The 23,839-nt window shown below is 44.9% G+C and overlaps 1 protein-coding gene across 5 annotated transcripts in view; it reads left to right on the top strand.

The window, feature by feature from the left end:
* Positions 1-2,634: 2,634 nt before the first annotated feature.
* BMP2K (BMP2 inducible kinase) overlaps positions 2,635-23,839 on the top strand; it is a 65,584-nt gene continuing 44,379 nt past the window's right edge. For 3 of the 5 annotated variants that reach the window (XR_014228563.1, XR_014228564.1, XM_082315718.1), the window contains exon 1: positions 2,636-2,992. Coding sequence is in view for 3 of the 5 variants with exons in the window: in XM_082315718.1 (XP_082171844.1) it covers positions 2,827-2,992 (166 nt within the window). In the remaining 2 variants the exon portion in view is untranslated. Of the gene's footprint in view, positions 2,993-23,839 lie in introns of all 5 variants that reach the window. The other 2 variants (XM_082315719.1, XM_082315720.1) reach the window with 1 other exon arrangement.

The raw sequence follows: 23,839 nt of genomic DNA, 5'->3' as shown, positions 1-23,839 counted from the left end.
GAACCAAATGACACGTTTCATTCCAGCAAGGGAGAGCAAAGTTTACTTTGGGTTTCATACCCTGAGTGAAAGAAGTCTCACAACTCTTCCTTTCTGGAAATTAATATATCTTCTAGAAACGTCAAAATCTCATTCCGCTCAGGCGAGGAATTAAATCAAAGTCAGCGGGCCTATTCTCATATTCAAAATTATCACTCATCTACCTGCTTGAAGGATCTGGCCCGTATTTTTTAAGTGATCTTTCAAAATCGTCTCTACTTTTTAACTTTATTGGCCTATACTTAATAAAAGGGAATCCTTAACAGGAAACCTCCTCGCAATGTGCTGGCGTCTTACGGAAAAAGACCATTTGGGTGCCAAGTTTGCGATTAGATGGGCTGTGGAACATCGTAAGGTAGCTGCAGCCCGGCTCTTGGAGATTACTCACGAGAGACTAGTAGTTCCGCGGCCACCTACGCGTTCATGACCGCAACTCGGCGCGCAATACCGATCTACTTATTTGCCCGCGATGCCTAGTAGCTGACCTCCACATCCTCGAGTATGTCAAGACAGAGATTAGTAGCGTTGATCCCAGCATAAAAAGAGTGCTCATCTTGTCCGGCCTATAAATAACTCACGCAATAATTCAATCTCTTTCTTTAAAAAGAACCAAAATATGCGGGCAGGGATAGGGACCCCCAAAACAAATAAAATCTAACCAGCTAACCTAAAAGCCAATCCTACCCTCTCGCAGGGACTTTTAGAAAATACGTTATTTTTCGTGAGGACAAGCAAAATTGTATTACTTGCTGGCACTAAACTTATGTGCTTTTAACCTAGCCGCATTTTTTCTCAAAGGCATAATTGAAAGCCTATATCTAAGGAGCGCAGGCATACATCACTGTAAGAACGCCCTCATTAAGGAAACGCTGCTGATCACGCCATTCCTCTCACAGTACTCTGTTCCTTTCATCTGCAGTCAAAATACCTTTCTCTTCTAAGGAAAACTGTGAATTAGAGTCTCTATATGCTGCTGAAAAATTGGTCTCCCGTTACTGGAAGGATGGCAACGACTACACAGATAGGGGACTACGCATGCAAATAGCTGTACCGGTGCTTTCAATGTATGACGCGTCGTCACTGCGATAGAGAAATATTGTCATTTTGTTACCGACTAAGAGGACGGCATTATGATTAAGTCAAAACTAATTTGATTATTGAAACGTTATCCCAAAGATTTAAGCTTCTGACTTCTCCAGAGATTTTATCGAAGCGATGGCTGCAATCGATATCCATCCCAAACCTAGGTGTCTGCTGTGAAAGGCTGCGCTGTTAAATTCCCTCTATAGATGCCAAAAATGCAGCTTCATTCACTCATATGAGAGACTGACAGGAGATCCCGTATCAGTTTTGGTTTTATTGTATGATGTCATTCGGTAAGGGGAGAAAGAAACGCACGAGTACCTCATTTGTATTTGCACGGGGGGGTACCCAAGGAGAACAGGCTTGGAACGAAGTTACCTTTTCAACGACTCGCCTCCCTCACCATTTGTGCGTGACTAGGATCACTGCTTAAGTACAAAAACTGGCTGTCGTTGGCATTTCGGAGTTTGAAATTTGGTTTCAGTCTGAATGTGAATTTGAATTGGAAATTTGAGAGAAATGATTTGGAAGCGCAGGGTGTTTCCCGAGTGTTGTTTCTAAGGGACTGTGACAAACATTGCCTTAAATAGCCACGCTTGCCATCTAGCAGCACAGCGACAACAACGTACCTTACAGTCAGCGGCTCCCTGGCTGCCGCGGCTCCGCGCCTCTCCCGTGGAGCTGACAAACTTAAGCAAGGGACTGGGGGACACAGGGCTTCTTGCAGTTCAGCAACTGTTATTCAAATACAGTTCTTATTTTCCTGAGAATTTCACAGGTGAAACAAAGCTCATGTTGGTAAATTCCCAGGGTTGCTTTGTCAGTGTCTATAGGAAGGACCTCCACGGACGGTACATTTCACACTGGGAAATTTACAGCTGGTGTTTTCCTGTCCAGATCCAGCCTTTTACCACTTCCTTTCAGTCAGTTAACTCCTAACCTCTCCTTAGTGCATGTGCGGAGACCCACCGCTGGGAATTTACACTTGTCGTTAACGCTTTTTACAGTTACGCCCGTTACTACTGGAAGCGCTCGGCAGACCACAGAGGCTCCACAGGCAACCGCCAGCCTGACCAGGGCGTGCGGAGCCGTTTTCACCGCAGCTCTGCTTTCCCCCGCCGTCCCCGCACCTCGCCGGCCGCGGCCGAAGGGGGGCCGCCCCGCTCGCCCTTCCCTCAGCGTCGCCGCGGGGGGGAAGGCGCGAGGCGGGCGCGGCCGTTGGAGCCCCTAACGGTCGCCGCGCGTGCAGGGAGGGGCGCGAGGGAGAGCGCGCGGCGTGCCGCGCGAGGCGCCTCGCTCCCCCCCGCGCCCGCTCCACGTGCTCGCCCCGGGCTGAGCACCTCACTTCCGGGCGGGGGGCGGGGCGGGGGGAGCCGGCGCCGCGCATGCGCGGTGGCGCCGCGCCCGGGCGAGGCGGCCTCTGCCGGCGGCGGGCGCGCTCCCTCCCCGCCCCGGCCGCCGCGGGGCTGTGGCCGGGCTGTGCCCGCCCCCTTCCTCCTCCTCCTCCCCCTCCTCCTCCGCCGCCGCCTCACGGAGCGGGGAACCGGGCGAGCGGGTGGGGAGAAGCGGGGCGGGGGCGGCATGTGAAGCGGGGCAGCCCCCTCCCCGCTCCGGCCAGCTCCTGGGCAGCGGCCGCCGCCCGGCGGGCTTCTTCCTCGGCCGCCGCCTGCGCCCCGCGCCCCGTCCGGCGGGGCCCCGCTCGCCATGAAGAAGTTTTCTCGGATGCCCAAGTCCGAGGGGAGCGGCGGCGGCGGCGGGACGGCGGGGGCCGGCTCCGGCGGCGGGGGCGGCGGGGGCGGCGGCGTCGCCTTGGGCAAGGTGTTCCCCGTCGGGCGCTACCAGGTCACCCCCGAGGAGCTGCTGGCGGAAGGTAACGGCGGGGACCGGGCCGGGCCCTGCGCGGGGCCGGGGCGCGGGGAGGCAGCGGCGGAGGCCGGGCGCGGCCCTGGGGCCGGGCGGGGGCCCGCTGCCCCGCTCCCCGCCGCCGCGGGCTCCCCCTCCCCGTCGTGAGCCGGTGGAGGGGGTTTGGGGTCCCCTTTTTCCTTGTTCCGGCGGGTGCCTGGGGCTCCTTGGGTGGCTTAGAGTTGGCTGGCGCGGCGAGTGAAGCGGTGCGGGGTGGCCGGGAGAGCGGCTCGCTGCCCGCGGGGCCGGGGCTTCCCCGGGGCGGAGCGGCCGGGCTCGGCGGCGGCGGGGCCGCTGCCTGGGAGCAGGGCGGCTTAACCCTGCGGTAGGCTTTTGCCAGCTCATCTGAAAAAAAAAAAACCGAAAAAACCCAAACCAAACAGAAAATAAAAGCCGTGGTCTTCCTTGCTGGCACGCAGCAGTTTTCTGGCAGGGTGACGAGTGAAGTTGCAGTGTTAGCAACTTGTGCTGTGGGGAGCCGCTGTCCTCCCCGCGTCGCGGGGTGCCCGGCTCCTCGTTCCTGCTGTTGGCTTGCGCTTGGGGCCCTTGGACCTCCAGTGGGTCTCAAAGAAGAGCTGCACGAATTCAGGTAGTCATAGAACCGGCTGAACTTTACTCGTTGTACGACTTTGGTAGACGCTGGCATGGGCCATCATCAAAACAGCCGTATTTGAGTTTTACTCTGCGTGTTTTGGGGGGAAACAGTGCAGTATTGATCTCTCGTAGTTGGCGGCGGCCGATGTTGTAACGTATAAAGTGTAATTCACTTCCTAGGTCACCGAGCGCAGGGCTAGTCCTGCGTTCTTCGTAGCTGCCGAATTTCGCAGCGCTGCAACGCGCTGCTTTGGAGGTTGTGGGTAAAATCATTTATCTTTGTCATTTTTATGTCAGTGTGTTGCTTGGACTAGTTTATGCATAAATGTACTGGTAAAGTTTCATTGCTTATGTGCATTTCTTGATGAAGGTTTAAGATGTGGTTTTAACAAGTACATGCAGATACTATTACTATTTAAAATAGGAACTTATAGGTGGTACTTAAATTTTCATTGCTGTCTGGAAAAAGTTTGAGTAGAATAGTGGAGTCGGTACTTACTATTTAGAACGCGATATGTTGTCTTTGGCTTATGAAAATGAGGTCAGGGCTTAGCCAACTGCATACCCGGTTGCCTAAAACATGAGTGGTCCCTGCTGAGAGAGCCTTTGAAGTCGTCGTGGTCATTTCTCTGCAGGGCTAGTTGCAGGATAGAGACTTCTTAAAAAAATTATAGAAATAGGAGGTAACGCGAAAACTGTATATGTAGTGGAAGGGAGAAAAATTGCACGTTGCTTGACTCAGTTTACCATATTATTAGAAGTTGTCTCATAATATGCTGTTTAAAGAGTCCCTATAGATCACTATTCTTTGTTTTCCTCTTCTTTGTCCTGTAGCTTGCAGAAACAAATTCTTAGCCCTTAAGGTCTTGGGGGCAGGAGGAGTACAAATTTTAACAGTTGAGCGTTGTGCAAATTGGCTTCCTTAGTTTTGAGACTAAAATAGAAAGATTTTTACAGCTTTTATGTGGTCTCTTGAATATGGACCCTTGGGAGTAGAAGTGATAAGAGTCAGGGCAGTGTAACTTTGCTGCATCTGGGGAAAAGTCTTCAAAGCCAGCGCCAGAGTTATTCAGTAGGGAGGACCCAAAAAGGCTTAGAGGAGAAGAAAATAGCAGGTGGCGTAACTGCGTGGTTGGGGTGGTAGGGAAGCGAGGGGGCTGGGGAGTGATACTCTACCAACTCCTCCGACTGTCGGGAAGCAGCTGGGTTGGCGGGGTGTGAGTGTGTGTGCGCGCCTGTGTGGAGCAGATGTGTGCCCCATGGTGACTGGTGAGAGGGTGGCTGTGACTGAGTGTTGAAGTGGCACCCGGGTACTCCTGACTGACCACAATAGTTCATGAACGAAAAAGTTGCTTCTTGACAGTCAGGTTTTCCCTTGACTTAGTAAAAATTAATAGTAAGTAATGGTATGTTATTGATGTTATATTAGTCACGTTGCAATCTATTATCACTCCTTAACACTTCATAAATCCCCTGCTTAATAATCCTCGTCCTTAGGGGGCAGGGGGAACAAACGGGTTGATTTTCCTAGTCCCTTTGCATAAGGCATTATTTTCTTTCATTTTCTGAAACCCAGTTTTGCTGAGGGTCTTAGGCTTGTCAGGTAGTTCCTGTTCGAGTGACTTGTAAATGGTATTTCATCAGCACTAACAGGCTCATATCAGAGTTTTGGGCTATGTCACGAAGCGTCGTTAATGAGTTAATGAATATAATGAACATAAGCCTGTTTCAGAATGGATATATAATGTTCTGTTAGCAGTCATGTGGTACGGATAGGCTTTTTACTAGCTATTAGAATTAATAGCATTATATATCCGTCGGATTCAAACTGTTAAAACACACACATCCCCACCCCTAGAAAATTTTGCCTCTGAGCTATCTGGGGAAGCTAGCTCTTGGGTTTGCAGAGGACTTAGGCGCCCGGTAACTAGAGCGAGTGGCAATAGTGAAGCCGAAAGGCTCAAGCTGTAACTGTCTCGTTAGGCTGCGGTAATGAATGGTTGGTAGATTTCCTGCCGTGGTGCAGATGTTGCCCTCAAAATGCTTTTCTGTAGTCTTTGACAATATTGTTTTATTGCAGTGTTTTAAAGGCAAGAGCAGGTAGCATGATAACCAAGGTTTTTTTTATGGTATGGAATATCCTTGGGGGTGGCTGTCCTGGCAGTGCCCCCTCCCGGCCCCTTGTGCCCCCGGCCTGGGGCTGCCGGGCTGGGGAGGCAGAAAGGCCCTGACTGTGTGTAAGCACTGCTCAGCGATAACAAAAACATCCCGCTGCTGGCAACACTGTTGCCAGTGCAAATCCAAAACATCCCCCCTGCTGCTGGGAAGGAAATTAACCCTATCCCAGCCAGAACCAGCACAGATGTGCATAATGCTGCCTACAGCAATGGGGTCCTTTGGTAGTAAAGTAGGTGTAAAGGTTGAAGTGCTGTAGTTTGTCGACTGTTAGAGGGTTTCTTTTGTTTTAAACACCCCTCTCTTCTGGTGACTTCTGAGCCTTCATAACCCAATGGTCAGGACGTTGTTGGGTGGAGGTGTTTGTTATAAGGTTTATTTCTCAGAGATGGGGAAAAACCAATCAATTTGGGTTTAAGGTTTGATGTAGAAAATGAGTTCCTGTCAATTTGGAGGGTGTAGTAGAAGTATGTGGAATAAAAGACCGATACAGGCCGAGTGAAGGCCTGCTTGTTATCTCTGTGTTGAACAAGAGTATGTGCGATGCAGCTGAAGTTTGGGAAGTGAGATCTGATGAAAATGTGGACGATTCTCTCTTGAGAGTTGCAGATGGTGCGCAGGGAGCTCTAGTTATGGTGACTCCAATATTGAAAAAGACTTTCTAGTTCAGAAATCGCAGCAAACTGAATGTGACAAAGTAGAAAGCTTCCTTTTAAATTGATCTCCAATGTCACTGCGAAACATGTTGTGAAGAGTGAAATGGTAAGTAAAAATTAGCAACTGCACAAAACGTTTTCGGTTTATATAAGGAGGAGGTAGAAGGTTGTGGCTTGACATGGGGATAATACTACTTCATTGTTTGCACTGACTTAAACAGAAAGGAGTTATTGAAGTGTAAGAACTGCGGTAAAAAAAATTTTTCTGGAGAGTATAAGGGAAGATACCTCGTTGCCTTATCGTCTTGATTGCTTGGCTGGACTTGGGGGTGATTACACTGGGTAAATAATGACTTGTCCACGGTTGAAGTTGTCTTTGTACCCTGAGCAGAGCAAAGTGGGCCTGCTAAGTGTTGTGTTGAAATTCGGTATGTAGGTATGTTTTTAATGAGCGCAGATAAAACAAGCAGAGATGGTTATGGATGTTTGAAAAAAACCAACCAACCAAACAAAAAAACCAAAATCAAACAAGAAAACCCCACCAAAAAACCACACCGCCCCCCCCCCCAAAAAAAAAAAAAAAGAAAGGAAAAAGTAAAAAGGAGACTCTATGTGAAATGTGCAGTGGACTCTAAAGCTTCCCTCTCAAACATGACTGGCTTGGTTTGTAAACGAATTTGTGGGCATGGAAAGACGATGGTCATAGTGCTTTCATTGGTTACTATGCAGAATTGATTAATGGAATCATGGGGCATATGCTCTTGCATCTTAAAAAAAAAAAAAAATAGTAGTACTGTGTAGTGTTTTTCCCACCCTGTGGTACAGGTAATAAACTGTCATCCAGTGTCCTGCATGTCTTGATCTGGTGTTTAAAGTGACGCAGTTTCAAGCGGTTCTTCAGGCTGGCTGTTCTCCTGTTGTCCAGGACAATTAGTACCCTATCTGGATGCTTCCCGATTTCTTAGTTCGACTATTTGTAGTCCAACAGAGAAATGAGGTAACTCCACGTCAGGTAGTAGTCCCCTGTTTGTCCCCATCCTGGCCCCCCACCTCGCTTTAAGGGAACAGCCTGTAGAGGCACCAAATGTTAGTCCCGTTGGAGGTACTCCACCAAAGAGGCAGAAATCCATACCTCTCGTTGTTCATGAAGCTAGAAACGCTTCAAAAAAATGAGTTGGGACTTGATCCTCTACTAAACGATGAAGGGCGATGATTGAACGTAGAGCTTAGACCATCTGGGGTTTATACTTTTCAGAGAAGCTAAGAGGGTTGGAGCTTGCGTGTTCTGATGGGGCACTCTTTTTATTTTGTGATAAAAGCATTAGGTGGCTAGCAGGTAGTTGTGAACATCTGCTGGGGCACTGCTACTGGACTTGGAGTCATCTTCAGCAAAGAACCTTGAAGTAAAAGAAGCAGTGTCCTAGAAAGAAGCATGAGGGGGTTTTTTGTTTTGTTTTTTTGGCACGTACTGGGAATGCTAATCAGGCTGTGGGTGAGCTTTACTGAACTGGATTTCACAGGATTATCCAATAATTACTGTTTGCCTATGGTTCAGATGTTAACCCTAGTTAGAGATGAGGAATGGCCTAGTGGGCTCTGAATATAGCGCAAGAGGGTGATGATGTTGCCCCTGAAAACCTTGTTTTTTGGGAAGCCTTTGGCTGACTGTGTTTGGAGGAAGCGAAACTCTCTTGTCATTAATTCAGTACAGTTTTTTCCATTTTAACCCTTCCACCAGCAAATGCATTGCTTATGAAAGCGGAGGTGAGATGCTAGAAACCTACACGGAAGCAACCCGGTAATACCCTATGCAACTTGCTCCCAGAAGTACCCAAAGTGGATGTAAAGTAGCGGTAGGTAGTGTCGTCGTGTTTAGGAAAGGCAAGAGGTTGAAACTTCGGATAGGAGGGGTTGAACGCGCCACATTGCTGCTCTTGCGCTGTGACTTGCTCTATTTCCTTTGCCCTAGTATATGTGGAAAGAAGTTATGTGTTAGTGGTTATACTGTTGTTATTCTATCGTTCTAGCTGATAAAATGGTGAGTTTGAAGCTGTTGAGCCTTCTGGTGCTCTATCTTAGAAAGCTGTTGTTTCTCTTGGTGACCTTATATGTAGCACTAGAGAGGCAAGGAAAAAGCCACTCAAGTGGTGATTGCTTTTAAGTTAATTAGTTAATGTTTGTATAACACAGAACATTTGCTTCATTTATTTAATATGATGGTTAAAGCATAGTTTTCTGTGAAGAGGGACCTCTCAATAGGGAGGACAAGTGAAAACTGAGAATCTCCCCTTTATGAAATGGTAAATTCATTCGCCTTCCTTCTATAATCCATCTCACACTGCAACCTCTTGGAGTCATTGCTGGCAAACTAGTGAAGGAATGAGCTTCTTGCAAGCTCTACCGTCCTACCTAGACTGAGCGTGCAGTCTTTGCAAGTACTTGATGACATTTATTATTCGCTTGGTCTCTTCTTTTTGTGCTGTTCTGGTTGAGGCCTAAGAAGACTAGCACCTTACTGGAGAGGAATCAGAGTCCTGTTGTGTGAGATCGTGTGCTGTGCGTTTGTAGATTGTCGCGCTGTTTAATTTTTAGGGCGAGTGTCTTTTCCTGGAGGTTTTTATTCAATAAATTGTCTAAAGGAAGAAGGGGATTCTTAAAATTTGATCAATATGACAGCTGTGGTAAAGGTCGAATTGTTTATTGTCCAGAAAGGAGGCGTAGTTAAGTTTTTCAAAATCAGTCCTAAAATTAGGATAGTCTTGGAAGTTTTGTTGCGGGTGGGATTTTTTTGTACCTTAGGTGTCTTAGTAATAGCAATGCAATTAGTAATCTAAATAGACGAACTTCCTGATGTACATAAGGTTCTTCTTGCCCTTCCAGGATGCTTTGTTAAGCCCCATTTCGATGAACCTTTCATACCTGATTTTTAGGTCCTCAGGGCAAGTTATCTTGGGGATTTGCAACTCCTGCAGCCGCTACAAATTCTTAAGCGTGCAGCTGCGCAGCGTACGCTGCTTTCTCTCGGGTGAAGCTGTGGCTCGTTCGTTGTGCTTTGTCCTGTAGAAGCAAAGAGGGATCTGTTAACTCCGGTACTTCAAAGCCTTTGAATGTGGTGTGGACTGACTTTTTAACTCCGACATGCTGATTGTACAGTGGGGGAGCTTATTTTGTGCCAGGTGTTATGAGTATGGCTGGTGCAGGGTCACTTCTGTCACGACTACGTGGCACGGCAGCCTCCTCGTACGCGCTGAGCTGACATCTTCATTATTGGTGTTCTTCATTAGTTCGGTGGTTATGTAGCATCTGACTTGCCGCTCTTTGCCGTAGCTACGGTTCTGTTTTCAGTTGCCATCTACTTCGGTTGTTCAGCTGGATTATGAGCTGGAAGGTTGTCTGGAAAGTTAACTCGTGGAATTTGAGTTGGCATTGGTCGTGTCGATTTTTTTTTCAGTGTAACATTACTGAATCCGTGTTAACACGTGACTGTAAAGGTCAAGCCTCTTATTCTGTCTTAAACAGTTTTGCTTTGGTAAAATTTGAGTAGCAGAAATGGTTTATTTGAGTTCAAAGGGAGAAAAAGCGCAGCATGAGTTCTTGCAACTTTGTGATTTTAATTTTGGCTAAGTGTGTACTGTAATACACGTGAAGCGCTCGTGCAGTCCTAATAATGGGCACGGCTGCCTTACTTCAGGTGTAGCTTCAGCGTGGCGAGTGGCGAGATGCTGAACCCGGTTTTGGTCTCTGGGTAATCGAAGATAGGGAGCCGATGCGGTAGCGCTTGGGATGTATCTTCGGGCTTTTCAGGCCTAATGAAGGCAGCTGACAACTTGAAACAAAAGCATTTTTTGGCCTGTTGGAGGATGTAGCTGTGTTCTGTGTAATGAAAAAGAAAACAAACCAGGAGGCAGTTAGGCTATTGGCGTGTCATCCTGGCCTTGAATCAATATGCAGGTAAAAAGATCTTTTCGTGTTACGTAACACACAAAACGAATGCTTTAATTTCAGTTTTGTTCATCAGATAAGTAGCGTACTGACTGAACTTTGGGGTACTTTGGGAGAAAAGTCATTCTGGCGTACTCTCCAGAGCTGTCCTGTGCCTCATTTGCACAGAAGGAGTAAATAACAGGTTAGGAAACATCTGTGGGCTGACGAACATATCTATTGTACAGCTAAGACCAAGTTCGCCTCTTAGGGACACATGGTCTAATTAATGCTCTTCGATTGTCGAGTTATTAGCCTTTGCGTCCCCTAAGGACAATCCTTTCTGCATGGCCACGTACGGGAACGTGTAATCTTGCGCCCTGTTAACTGCACACAATTGTTCCGTTCTTTTTCAAGAACATTGTCAAGTTAACTTTTGTGTGCCCAGAAGTAGTTAAATACTGAGCAAGTGCTTTGGAATCTAGGAATTCTGAGCTAAGCTTTTAGGATAGTGGCCAAGAGTCAGATGGTTATATAGGAGAAGCAACTTGATTTGTAGTGGTATCATGTTAATATGATGCACAAACTCAAGCCATCTTTCCTTTGCCAAATTTTGACGAGAGACAGATGTAACAAATGTGTGTGCCATCTACTTGCTTTTTTTTTTCCCTTGGGGATGTGTTTTGATTAAGTATGCTAACGTTACAGTAGTCGTAAAAGGGGGTGTACGTCTGCAGGTGTCTTGACGGTGAAACTCCTGGACACGCTCAAAGGGCAAGGCGGCATGTAATAATAGAGGATATATTAGCGTTGTCTGTGAAAGACTTGGCCGGGCTTTAAACGAAACTGTGCAGGATCTTACTTTGGGTGTGTGTGTTCTGTTGGTTCAACTGAAAGTGTTTTTTTTCCTTTTTTAATTAGATCTCAGTATTTTGCATGTCAACATAGAGAAGAAAAACTTGGTTAGGCAATGAAAGTAGAATTCATTTTCAGACAGGTGTTAACTAGAAATCAGTGATTCTGGGAAGAGTGTGTTTATGTCTCTGGGCGTTTGTTAGGGTAATATCAGAGCTGTCAGTCATTATCCAGTGTGTTACCCATATGGAAGTATTTGTACAGTTCTGCTGTGCATGGAGAACTGAAGATAATGCCGGGGATGGGACTTGGTCTCTACGGAGCAGCGTAATTACAGGCTTACTTCCCTTTCCCATCTGGGATGAAAGAGCATGCTTTACTCTATACAGGTGAACTGTGTGAGCTTGGGCATCTTTCTAGCTGTAGATGCTTGTTTGTTTTAGGTGTAAATGTGCGCACACGTGCTGTCTGATGAGCGCTTCACTTCTCGCTGAAGAGATGTCTCTTGGGGTTCAGAGGAGGAGTGGCTGAGGTCATCACTTAGGTTGTGCTCCTTGTCTCTGGCACTGTTTTGGTTTACAGCAGTCTTTTTAAGTCTTCGTTCTCGAAACTGTTTAATTTCTTAACCTTGAGCTATATTTTACTTGTTGTGGCTATTTTTAGCCTCCGTAATAGTCCAGATGAGTGGGTTACCACAGTCGAGTGAGTTGCTGTTCGTACGCAGCGCTATGTTAACTGACACTATGAATGCTCCGTGCCTGCCAAAACGCAGAGTGTGAGAGCGCTGGGTAACAGGTGCTTCTAGTAAACACATTTTATTCTGCATTTAGGACTGAGGAGGAGCACAGACGTGGTCGGTCACCTACGTGTAACTTGGTGGCTTGAGATGCTGTCCGTTTCCTAAGAAACTGTTAGATTTGCAGGTGTCTGTTTTGGAATGGAAGGTTTTCCTCACGTGTTTTTATAGGTTTAGCTTAGAAGCTGTTAATATACTGGATGAACAGCTGCTTCCTGAAACGTTGTGAATATTTGCCGATTTCTAATACCTTAAGCTGGAAGTTTGAGCCTAGTTGGGAGATGCCAGTGATGCTAAGCAGCTGATGCGGGTCACGTCGTCTCTAGTCTGTCATTCTGCTGCGGTAGAGATGGCTTGTCCTATATTTTCCTCTCCAGCCTCAGAAGTTAGGCGGTGAACGTGAAACCCCTGTTCTCTTGAAGGGCTAGGTTCTGTGTTTTCTCTTCATCGTTGTCTAGCTGCTGACAAGGAGGGAAGATGAATGCCTCTTCTCCTGCTTTCGTGGTTGTCTCGGGAATGGATTTCGGTCTCTTGAATGTTTGCCTACTGGTTAAGAAGGTAGGAACCTTCCCCTTCCTCTCCTCTGATTCATGGGTTCCTTGCTCTCGCTTGTCTAGGTTAGTTACTTTTTACTGGTGGCAGTGGGATGTCTGGGATCTGGGTGGGGTCAGCTGTGAAACAGGGTCTCTGAACAGAAGCAGGGTGGAGGAAAACGCACAGAAAAGTATAGGTTAACAACTGGAAATGAAAAAGAATTACTTGATCCTAGGGGTCTGTTTTAATTAAGTGGAGAATATTTCTTTCGGTATGAGTAGGAAAAGACGTGCTGCTTTGTTCTTGAGCAACACGAACGCAGGTGTTAAAAAACCCCAAGTCTGTGTTGTGGAACTGAAAAGGAGCTAACTTGCAGTGTTCTCCTCGTAAAGGTACGATACTCTTTTCTTGGCCTTGATTCTCGTTACATCTGCCTTGCTACTTCTGATGCAAATGGTAAAAATTCTGAAGCAAAGATGATGTAGACTGATGTGAGAGCAAACACTTCTTAGAATTTTTTGTCTTGCTCTTCAAGAGGTGTCAAAGCTGGTATTGATCTGAAGAACATCACATCCCCTTAGGGAGAGTCATTATTCCGCAGATGGAGAAACGAAGGAAGATGAAGGGATTTGCCCCAAGTCACGCAGCAAGTCTGTACAAGAGATACGGGTAGAGTTTGGAACGTCCCGGCTCTGTGACGGTTTCTTCCTCATGGCTTCTGTAATACGCTATGCCTTGATTGCCATATACAAAACTAAGATAGGAATTCTGATTTTCCAGGACTTGGGGAGATCTTACTTGGAATAATGTATATGTTGGGCTTCCTTCCAAGCTTGCAAGTTATTTTTAATGGGTGAATTTGTTCCTGTGGCGCCTTGAAACTTTAATGTGCAAGTCTCTAAGGGGTAGGTGCTAATATATAGGAATGGTCCAATTCTTGGTTTAATTCCTGCTCTGTTGTACTGAGTCATTTTACTTCTCTCTTTTTTTTTCGTTTTTTATTTGGACTGTTATTTCTATCTGTGCATCTTGGCTTTCCGTAGCAGTTCTAATGACTTACTATTGCAGCATTTTGCCACTTTTCTTACAGAACAAAACATAGTACTAAAAGTCAGTGATTAATATGACATGTTCTTAAGTTCTTTCACATTTCCTGTAGGCTGAAAAACTGCATGTGCTTTTATTTAGAGAAATCGTTGCTAAACATTTTTTTTGTTTTTTTGTTTTGGATTATTGTTAAATTACTTGCATGAAAATATATATGAAAGCGCTAAGTCTTTGGAGAGACCAAGTATGGAGGAACAAAATTTGGAGCTGATCTTCATCCAGCTGCTAAATGCGCATGGGCCTGACCCGTGCTGTTTGTGAACGCTGACAGAGCGAAGTGCTCTTCTGGATTGCGGTGGTGTAGACGCAGAAGGTGATTCCTCTTAGTACCTTGGTTTTGAACTCTGTCTCAGATAAAGAGCAAATACATAGTTCAAGAATACAAGACGCTTAATGACTCTGCTGATGCACATGTATAAGGACCTTAGTTGAATATAGCATGGGTTCCATGAGACAAGAATAGGAAGTGTGAATGGAATTTGTCCTGTCAGTGTTAGACATGGGATGAGTTCTGTTTTGTGCATGATTTGCAGGAAAAAAACCTTTTTTTTTTAAAAAAAAAAAGGGGAAATGAAGTAATTGGATCCTTTGGAGCCCTGCTGTCTCTCCATAGAGCTCGGTAGCATGGTCTGTGTCTGTAGAGTTGAGACATTGACCTTGAGTTCAGCTTAGACGAGTTCTCACTTACGTAGTTATCACTTGGCTTTTACTTAATGAGAGCTCATGAAAGCAGCAGGATTATTTGCTCTCAGAATGAGGTATCCAGAGATTCCTTAGGCACTCTGAAGATGGAAAAGACAGCTTATATTGTTATGGTAGTTCTAAAAGCAGCGTAACTGTACAGGACCTTATGAAAAGAAAACACCGTGTGCTGTATCTAATTTGGTTTAGTCATGTGGACGTCTTCAAGTTTCTACAATCTTGGTTTGAATTTACAGCTTTTTTTTTTTTGGTGCTTTCTTGAAATGTGTGATTGTTTCCATCAAACGGACTATTTTACTTCTTGCTTTTGACTTGCTGTTCTCTTAGGGGGACATTGAATTATATAGCTGCATGTGTAAGAGGACATTTTTGTTGAAGGATGTCTTTGGGTTTAGGTGGTAGATGGCTCGTGATGTTTTGATTTTTTGAGACTAACCCAAAAACATGCGGACTTCCCGACTGGTCCGTGTAATGAATAACTGCCTTGTTCAGACTTAGCGCTGTTGACTGACTCTGCCTTGAAACACAGTAGATGCATGAGAGGTATTAAATGATTTGGATAATCTTGACTCTCATACTGAGAATCCTTTTGCCATTGTAGCATAGCTGGTTGATTTAAAATGATCGAGCTGCTTATACTGTTTGGATTTTTCAATGTCTCTTTTTAAATCCTCAAATGTCACAGTGTGAAGTTGGAAAGTATTATTACCGAACGAATCCCAAGCATACAAGTGATGTAAAATAATTCGGATAGCAGTCTTAATAAAAAGTTGTTTTGTATGCTAATCGAAGTATTCCAAGTCTTTGAACAGGTACCAGATAGAGCTTTAAGAACTGCCTGCCCCCTTATAGGTGCCAAGGAAACATTACCTAAAAAATTCATACATTATGTTTATTGGAATAAGCAGGTCAAATCTCAGATATTTTGCTCTTCAAGTTTATTGGTCCCTTGTTGTTCATATGCCAGATAGGTCTCTATTTGCTCCTTCGGTATGCTCAGAGGTTAAACACATACAAGTATTTGCAGACAGCTCAAGAAGGTGAGGTGAGATAATGAAAATCCTTACACTGATAGCCTCAAATATTCTTATCAGATATTCTTAACAGCTCAGTCCAGCCAGTTAATCCAGTTCTGATAATGCCCATGTATGAAAAATGCTCAACGAGTTCACTGGTGATTACACTCAGATGTGAAGACGTGAGTGAGACTCTGTAGACTCCTCCTAGCAGTGAAGAGGTATGTGTTTCGTCTTGCTAATTTATTACGTGTGTGATGCCTTAGAAAAATAGTAAACCAGAGAATCTTCGTGTGACATCTGCCTTGGTCTGAAGCGCTTCTGGTATTATGAATTGCTTGGTTTATGTCGGCATGGCCTGGCGACTCGCTTGTTTCTGTTGCACGGCAAGGCGGCACTCCTCCCAGACGCTGCAGAACTAGCCATTTTGCTGAAGCTGCGAGCCTTGTGCTTTGCCTTGCTTCCCTGCCGTGGTAGCTTTGTGGTGTTCGGTGGGTGAGTTATTCGTGTGTGAGGTTATGGATCCATTCTCTGACTTCCTCTGCTTTGGGTTCTTATGCTTGCATATTTAAATCGGAATTAAAATAGTGATTTCAAGGAAGATTAAAGACAAACTACAGAGGTAATAAGAGTTGGGTAAAAAACAGGTGGTTGGTTTTTTTTTTTTTCAATTGCGTGGTAGCCATTCTGTATGAAAACGGAGTTTAGTCCCAAAAAAGTTTGCAGTGGGTGCGTATCAGGTATATAATGTATCTGTACCCACTGATTTAACCATTCTGTAAGTGTATTTTATTTCAACACTTGATTACTATATTGAATTAAAATCAAGTTTTTTTTTAAAAATAAACTGTTGCGTGCATTAAAAATACTTAACAAATGACATGTGAAATCAATCTATAAAATGAGTTGAATTCATGGGTTCTATTGATGATAGCCTCGGTGTTGTAGAATGAGTAACTTCATTTTCCTGTCTATTTTGTGTTCACAGATGATGCCTTAGTCCTGCTTTTCAAACTCCCTCTGTTCTCAGTTCAGAGTAAACTACAGTTGGAGCTGAATTCAGTGCACAAAGTCGGGAGGGATGGTGAAAAAAAAATTTCCACATGTTGAAGATAAAACTACTGTTCAAAGTTTTTTTGGGGGGGTGGTGTTGGTGTTGTAACCATGCGAGCGGATGCTCGTTATAGGTGTCTTAGCAAAGTCATGGACAAGTTGAAAAGCTTTCTTGTGAAAAGTTGGGCAGGAAGCACATCCTGCCTACAGGCATCACGTTGGTTACCTCTTGAGTAACATGCCTAGTGTACTGAAGTTTGAGAGACTAGAGGTATAATGGCACAGTGAAATGGAATTGTGGTAACTGTTCTGGGCTAGGTGACACAGCATAATCCCTTCTATAAAAGTTTAGTCAACAGTCTTGACCTTGACCGAAAAAAAATACAGTGTTCAGGTTGGTTGGTAGGGTTCTGTTGTGTGGGTTTCTATTCGTTCTTGAAGCTTACTGTTGGGCAAGGGAAGCATCGGTGACGTGAAGCTCCGTGTCTTGGAGAAAAATCTTGCTTGCTCCTGCAAAGAGCTGTCACTCTTGACAAGTGTTTCTTGGCTTCGGAAATGTGGATTGTGTTTCTTGAACGTCTATCTTTTACTTTTTTTTATATTTCCAGAAGTGGTTTGCGCTAGCTAGGGAGATTGTAAAAATGACAAGTTAGTAAGGGATGCAATTATGAGTATTGGACTGCAGTGTGGATGGGAAACTCAACAGCAGTACTCGACAGAACGTGGTAGGCCTGTACAAAGGACACTCACTTGAAGAATGCTGGCCTGCTCTATCAAGAGAAAGCATGTTCGTTTAAGGACTTTGTGAATGAAGCCCAGTGGATTGTGACTTGTTGCCAAATTTTACCATAGTTGCCTACTTTTACTTTCTGTCAGTAGAGATAATGGACCCGTTTAATGCTGTCAAGTAATTTCTGTTACAATGTGATTTCAGAATCTGTAGGTGAAAAGAGGTTCACGTTTTGATCTTCACGATCAAGTAATTGAACTGTTGGTGATCTACTGGTGGTGTTCTGGGCTCTCCTCGTTATTGAGAGAATGTAAGTATTAGTTGACTCAAATACAAGAATCTGTTCAATGTAGTTGTAGAGGTAAATGCGTTACATGGTTTTTTCCAGTGAGTAGCGAGAGGAGGTGATAACAGAACACATGAAAGGAGTACTGTGTTTGTGACTCATTGTCAGGCAGCTTGATTCAAAATTGAAATGTAGAGAGGTTTCTCATGTTTCTTGTAACAAGAGTATGTGGTAAAGAAGGGATCAGTTTTACCCTAAGAAATACTATGTTTTGTCTTAAGTGCGTAAGATGTATGACTTAGAGGGTGTATGAAATGCTTGCCTTTTTTTTTAGATCATGCATTAAGTCAGATATTCAGTCAACGTGGTTTCATCTTCCTTAAACTTGACGGAATGTTACAGGAATTGCAAGTGCGTCTCTTTCAGTAGCTGTGTTCAATTCAAATGGTTTGCAAATTTATCTGCGTTAGGAAATTGGGCGGTTTTTGTTTCCGTAGAAGCAAAATAGCTGAGGCAGACAGTCAGAAGATAGCACAGAAGCGATGTTGTCATTATAGTAGTCAACTATGGGTAGCAAGTCACCCGGATGCTCCGAGAAGCATGTAGCGTGAGTAGCATGATCGTCTTCAATGCAGGGCACTGAGCTTTGTTCCTTTTGCTGTTGGCCAGGTGAAAGCTTGAGCATCTCAATCGGCCAGCTGTCAGACAAAATTGGCGTAAATCTAGAGCTATAATGTTAGCACGTAAATTTGGAAGTTGCTTGTAGTAGATTTAGTTGATGATCCAGCGTAGTGCTGTAGGAGCCTAGCTGACTAGAACAGGTTTGCTCCATACAGAAAAACCATGTTCTGAAGTCTGTTACGTTATTAAATTATGATTTTTAAAATGCGCTTAATACTGGGTTGACAGAATAGATGTCTGTAGAAAGTCTTTTTGTGCATGGGGGCGGGGGGCTTGATCCCAGCTTGTCACTGGGACGTTCTCACGAAGAAGTCACACTGCCAGCTGCAGCAAGAAAAATGACATATTCTGCAGTCTGTGGAGGCTTGCCTGTTACAAGGCCGATAATGGTATCCTAGTTTGTTGTTCTCGCACAAACACACACACACACACTTTTCATAGGCTTGTTCATCTTAGGTATTTTTTCCTTGAGTGAGAGAGATGTTGCCTGGTAGGAGGCGAGCAGAGGCCTTACAGGGGACAGGATTTTCAAAATATAGCGAATTTGATGCAAACAGCAGAAATGTCTATCCGTTGACTATTTCAGCCTTCCTTACTGGTCCTTACGGGCCAGGAGGGAATGACAGCGTGGTCGGAGGTGACGGCTAAAAGTTCCTGTTAAGGCTTTTTGATGGAATAGTGACTTCAGCGCTGCGAGGAAAAACTGTCGAGATGAATGCCGTAGGAATGTTTCTTGGGATTTAAAAGAAGAATAAGATGCCAGTTTGGGACGGATAATTTTCCTGTTCCTCTGTATCCCACCCCCTTGTCTGTGTTACCTGTTGCCTGTCCTGATGTGAGGGGATTTCCTGGGATCTCCGGGCAGTCTCCTGTAGGGGGTTGTGTAGCTCTTAAATTTGCGGAGAGTTCATTTTTTGCACTGTAGCAAGCTTTTGGGATCTTTGGTGTTAAGAGCAAGTGTAGTTGACATGTTGAAACCTCTAAGTCTGTGAACTCTGCTGGGGTTAAAGCTTTAGTACTGCTTCATGGTAAAAAATACTAGTACCGATTTGCATCACGGTAATCTGTGGGTTTTGGTTATGACTGCACACTGTATCAATTGATCTGATTATTTTTAAATGGCTAAAAAAAGTAAATGACTTGCGCATTTGGCATTTGTATGCTCTCCTTTGAGACAACTGCTTCTCTCTTTTTCTCGGTAAGAACACCAGATGAGTTTTTTTTTTTACCAGTTCGGTACCTGAGCATGTCTTGTGCGTAGGTGTTACTAAATGAGAAGTCTTTTTACAAATATCTATATCAGACCTGAATTTGTCTTTCCCAGAGCACCTAAGGAACTTGGAAGTGTCTGGGATGCCCCAAATATTCTCAGGTGCTTATGTCAAAGCTTTTTGCGGAGTTGGGCTGCAATTGGTGCTCGGAGAAATAAAACGTGAGAGTGCCTGCCCATCGGCAGGGCTAACAGTCCGATTAGCGGGTGGAGGTGTGCGTAGCAGGCCTGCTTTTTACGGAGCGTGCTGTTGGTATGCCATTCACAGCTGCTACTTTCGCAGCGCTGCTTTAAGAGCAGATGCCGGTTTGAAGAAAGCAGCGCGTCTTGTCTAAACTAGCCCCGATATTCAGCTTGTTACACAGTGGGAATTTGCGTGGGCAGTGGGAAAAGGAACAATGGTATCTGTGTCCCTTGGAATGCATTGTCTGCACGCTTAAAATAAAGTGCAGAAATATCGAACTGCAAAATGCGTGTGTGTAGACATGGATTATTTTAAAGGTAGGAAGCTATTTCTGCTCTTCTGTTTGGGAACGCTGAGCTCTTGAGCTTGCAGGCAACATCTGTCAACTGCTCTTACGAATGGAGCTGTGTCTCAGAGCCTTGTGTTCATGACTGAGACGTGTGGAATATGCTTTACTAAAAATAGATGCACATAAGTGTACACACATAAGAGCAGATTTATAAAGATATAAAAATGTAAATGTGTGTGTATATATATATGATTAGTGTCATTTAATACTGCCTTTATTCAGCAGGAAGGCCTCGTTACGGTGCTTTAAGGCCAGTGAGCACACACAGATGTTACGGCTTCGGTTAGCAGCCGTACAGCCAGGGTGGTGGGAGAGCTGATGCGCGGCGCCTTCCCGGTAGCTGGAAGGCTCTGGCTGAGCTCGGGGCTAGCAGCGCCTGCTGCAAGGAGGCAGCAGCGTAGGAGCGAATAAGTGGTGTCAGCGTACTGGGATGATGAAAGCTGGATGACCTTCAGCCACCCTCTGGAAGCCTGGCATGCAACGTGAGGTGTAGAGCAGCCGTTGCAGGAATTCTTGTCGCATAGCTGGGAAAGGGATGCCTTCGTTAGTGGGGTGTCCCATCATCTTCTCAGGCAGAGGCGGTTCTGGAATGGAAAAGCAGAATCATGGTCAGTGGCTTCCTTGCCCTGTGGAGGTTTGGACAAAAACGGAGTGCTTGAGCCAAAATTCTTCGTGAGGCTTGAAAAGGTCATGATAAGTTTCTGTTAATATGTAGCTTCTCAACAATCACACGCTGTTTGGAGTCTAAGGAAAAATTTTCAGATATTTGAGTTGGGTGTGTTTTTGAAGGTTTCGCTGTCATGAATAGATGTACATTTTGTTAGCTTGAAGAACTGGTGTTCTCTGCACAAAACTGATGTATTTGTTGTGTATGCTTTTAGTCTGTCGCTCCCATAAATGAGCCTGCGATACATCATCCGTACTGACTAACGGAAGACAGGACTTGCTTTGCTGCGGGAAGGAGGGAGTTTCTGATCATTTGAAGAAGTGCCCTGTAATTATCCTAATAGGGTGCCGGTGAACGTACAGAGTTGTTGGCACTGTAGCAGTACACCAAGAGACGAAACGGAGCAGCAGGATGGAAGGGGGGCTGTGTGGCACGATAGCAGTGTATCAGGATCACCAAAGTACTCTCTGAGCTCCAGGAGAGCGCTGTGTTGATTACATAGCATGTGAAGAAGTGATCAGAACTGAGCTACAAGAAATAGCTCTTGACGTGGGTTCATCGGTAACTGGCAGAAAGAAGCGTACTCAAAATTCTTGGTAAAATAGTCCATCGTGGTGGTGCTTAACACTTAGTGAAAAAGGGCCTTTCCCAGTGCTCTATACAGAGGTGCACGTGGGTATTAAGAGCTGTTTTTTCATGAGGTCATGCTTGCCTTGTGGAGAAGGATTACTTCTTTCCTGGTTTTCTTCAGAAGTGTCCTGTTCTTAAGGACACTGACTTTGTCGGTGTCCTGGCCCCTCATAAAGCTATAGTGGTCAGAGTTGCGTTGTTTTTTGGTTTTTTGTTGTTGTTTTGGTTTGGTTTTTTGGTTTGGTTTTTTTTTTTTTTTCCCCCCCCCCAGCAAAGAGCGTGCACTTGAAATGTTTAATGAGTCCTTCATTATGGACTTGGAAGAAGCTTTTTATTTCTTGCTATTGCTTGGAGCCTATCTGCAGGGCGTTCATGCTGCTATTTTGAGAGGGACTGGTCTTACTCTGTATTTTCAGTGGATTTGTAGTCCATAAAATGCTCGCACTTGTGCATTGGGCTTGCCAACTGTAGTGCTCAGATGGCTATGCAATTTCAGGAGGTGTGTAACTTCTGAAGGAGGGTCTCTCCGGCTGCAGGTCAGCCTGGTTTTGGGGAGGTACTTCAGACATCTGGATGACTTTCGGCTCTAGAATTAACAGAGAGCACAAAGTGATCCAGGCATCAAGTGGCGCAGGCTAAGATAGCAGTGGAAGTATTGCTGAAGGCTGACGCTCATTCAGAACACAGATGAATACACCTGAATTACCATTGTGTGTTAGATCATCTGAAACGCAAAAAAGCCAGATCTGGTATTTTAAAGAATATTAGCATGTGGGCGGATAGCCATCTTGTTGGAAAGGGGCGGGGGGGAAAGGTTAGCAGCATTTCTGTGAGTAGATGGGTCACTGGAAAGTAATTTGCACTTCAACCTGTTTATCCAGCTTTGCGGAAAGAGGGACGCAAGGCCACCTTGCCGGCCAAGGTCATGCGAAGCTGAGAGCCGAACTTGCAAACTGGCTTCACATTAGAAATCAATTATTCTTTAGGTTACTCAGCTTTATTAAGAACAACTTTACATAATGACTACAAAGCCAGTTATGGGACTGTGCCCTAATGGAGACAGTCACGTTGGCCTTACAGCCCCCTCTTAGGGCTCCCAGCTCTAAGGATTAGTTTTTTCAACATCTGTCCTTTTTTAACCCAAGATTACATTTAGTTGTTGAGGAAGTTACTAAACATCCACCTGTCCAGATTGCGTAGGTATGTAAGAACAACTAGGATCTGTTGCTTCCCACGTGTATTTCTTCATTCATTTCAGGTTTCGGAAATGTACAGGAAAACTGGATGTAAATACCGTATCTGAAGATACACTTTTATATAGCGATTAGCTTTATAAAAACTTATTTTTGAGTAGTTATTTGTGTCTATGTGAAAATGGGTGTTGAAATTCAGCCGCCTCTCTGTAACAGCTGGGGTTTAATGCGTTGGTAAGGAAGCTTTTTTACCTTGCTGGTTTGCGAGAGCGGCTGCAGTAGCTACTGTTCCTGGTTCAGCGCTTAGAGGTGTGGGTAGTGGTTATTGCATATTACTATACCACTAAAACCCTTCTGCCCCTGAAGTTCTGTTCTGCTTGTCTGAGACTTGAGTATGTAGTCGAGTACAGGAAGGAGGAACAACATTTGGTGCTTCTGTATGTTCTGACGGTATATTAAGAAAATCTTACTGCCTGCATATCTAAAATACGCATAACTTGGTTCAGAATATCTTTGTTGACATTCTTCTAGTCTGTCTTCACAAAATGATTGTCAGCGGTCTGAAAGATGGTCAAGGTACTGGAAGATTCCTCAGCCTTATTTTGTTCTACCTGAGTAAGCAAATAGGATATTTTGAATTCTGCCAGCTACCCTGTTTCCTGGTTGGAGTTTCAGGAATGTGACGCAGTAAAGCATAAATAGGACATCGAGGCCCATGAAGTTTTTCAAGGTTGACCTTAAATATGCGCAGAAAAAAAAAAAAAAAACAAAACCAAAACCACAAAAACTCCAAAACATGGCTAGTGAGCTTGTTAATAAGATCTCAAAAGTGGATGGATAAGCTGAAAGAAGTGACCGTTCAAAGTGAGAAAGAGGTGTGAATTCCAACTTGCTGAGCTTCGTAATGAGTTTGTCTGTCAAAGCTTCAGGGTTTTAATTCTGCTAAGTATCTACTGGCTCACGTAACTGTAAATGCTATAGAGAGTCGTTTTAGCAAGTATTTCAAGGACAAGTCATTTGTGCAGTGTGACCGTCTTATGCACCTTTTGAGTACTGAAGTCTCGGATGAGTTCGATAGAAATAAAAGACTGTAAAGATTCAGCTTTTACAAATCTTCAGTGGTTTAATCCTGGACGGCAGCTAAGGCCGGCACAGCCGCTTGGTCACTCACCCCCCGTGGGATGGGAGAGGGAATCGAAAGGGCAAAAGTGAGAAAACGCATGGGTAGAGATAAAGACAGTTTAATAGGTAAAGCAAAAGCTGGGCGTGCAAGCAAAAGCCAAATAGGGAATTCATTCGTTGGTCCCCATCAGCAGGCGGGTGTTCAGCGATCTGCAGGATAACAGGGCTCTGTCATGCCGAATGGTGACTTGGAAGAGAAACGCCATTATTCTGAACGTGTCCCCCCCTTTCTTC

The sequence above is a fragment of the Platalea leucorodia genome, assembly GCF_965183815.1.
Source record: "Platalea leucorodia genome assembly, chromosome: 6".
In the NCBI taxonomy this organism is placed as follows: Eukaryota; Metazoa; Chordata; class Aves; order Pelecaniformes; family Threskiornithidae; genus Platalea; species Platalea leucorodia.
The sequence above is the reverse complement of the archived record's forward strand: the minus strand, read 5'-3'. Positions and strand labels throughout refer to the sequence as shown.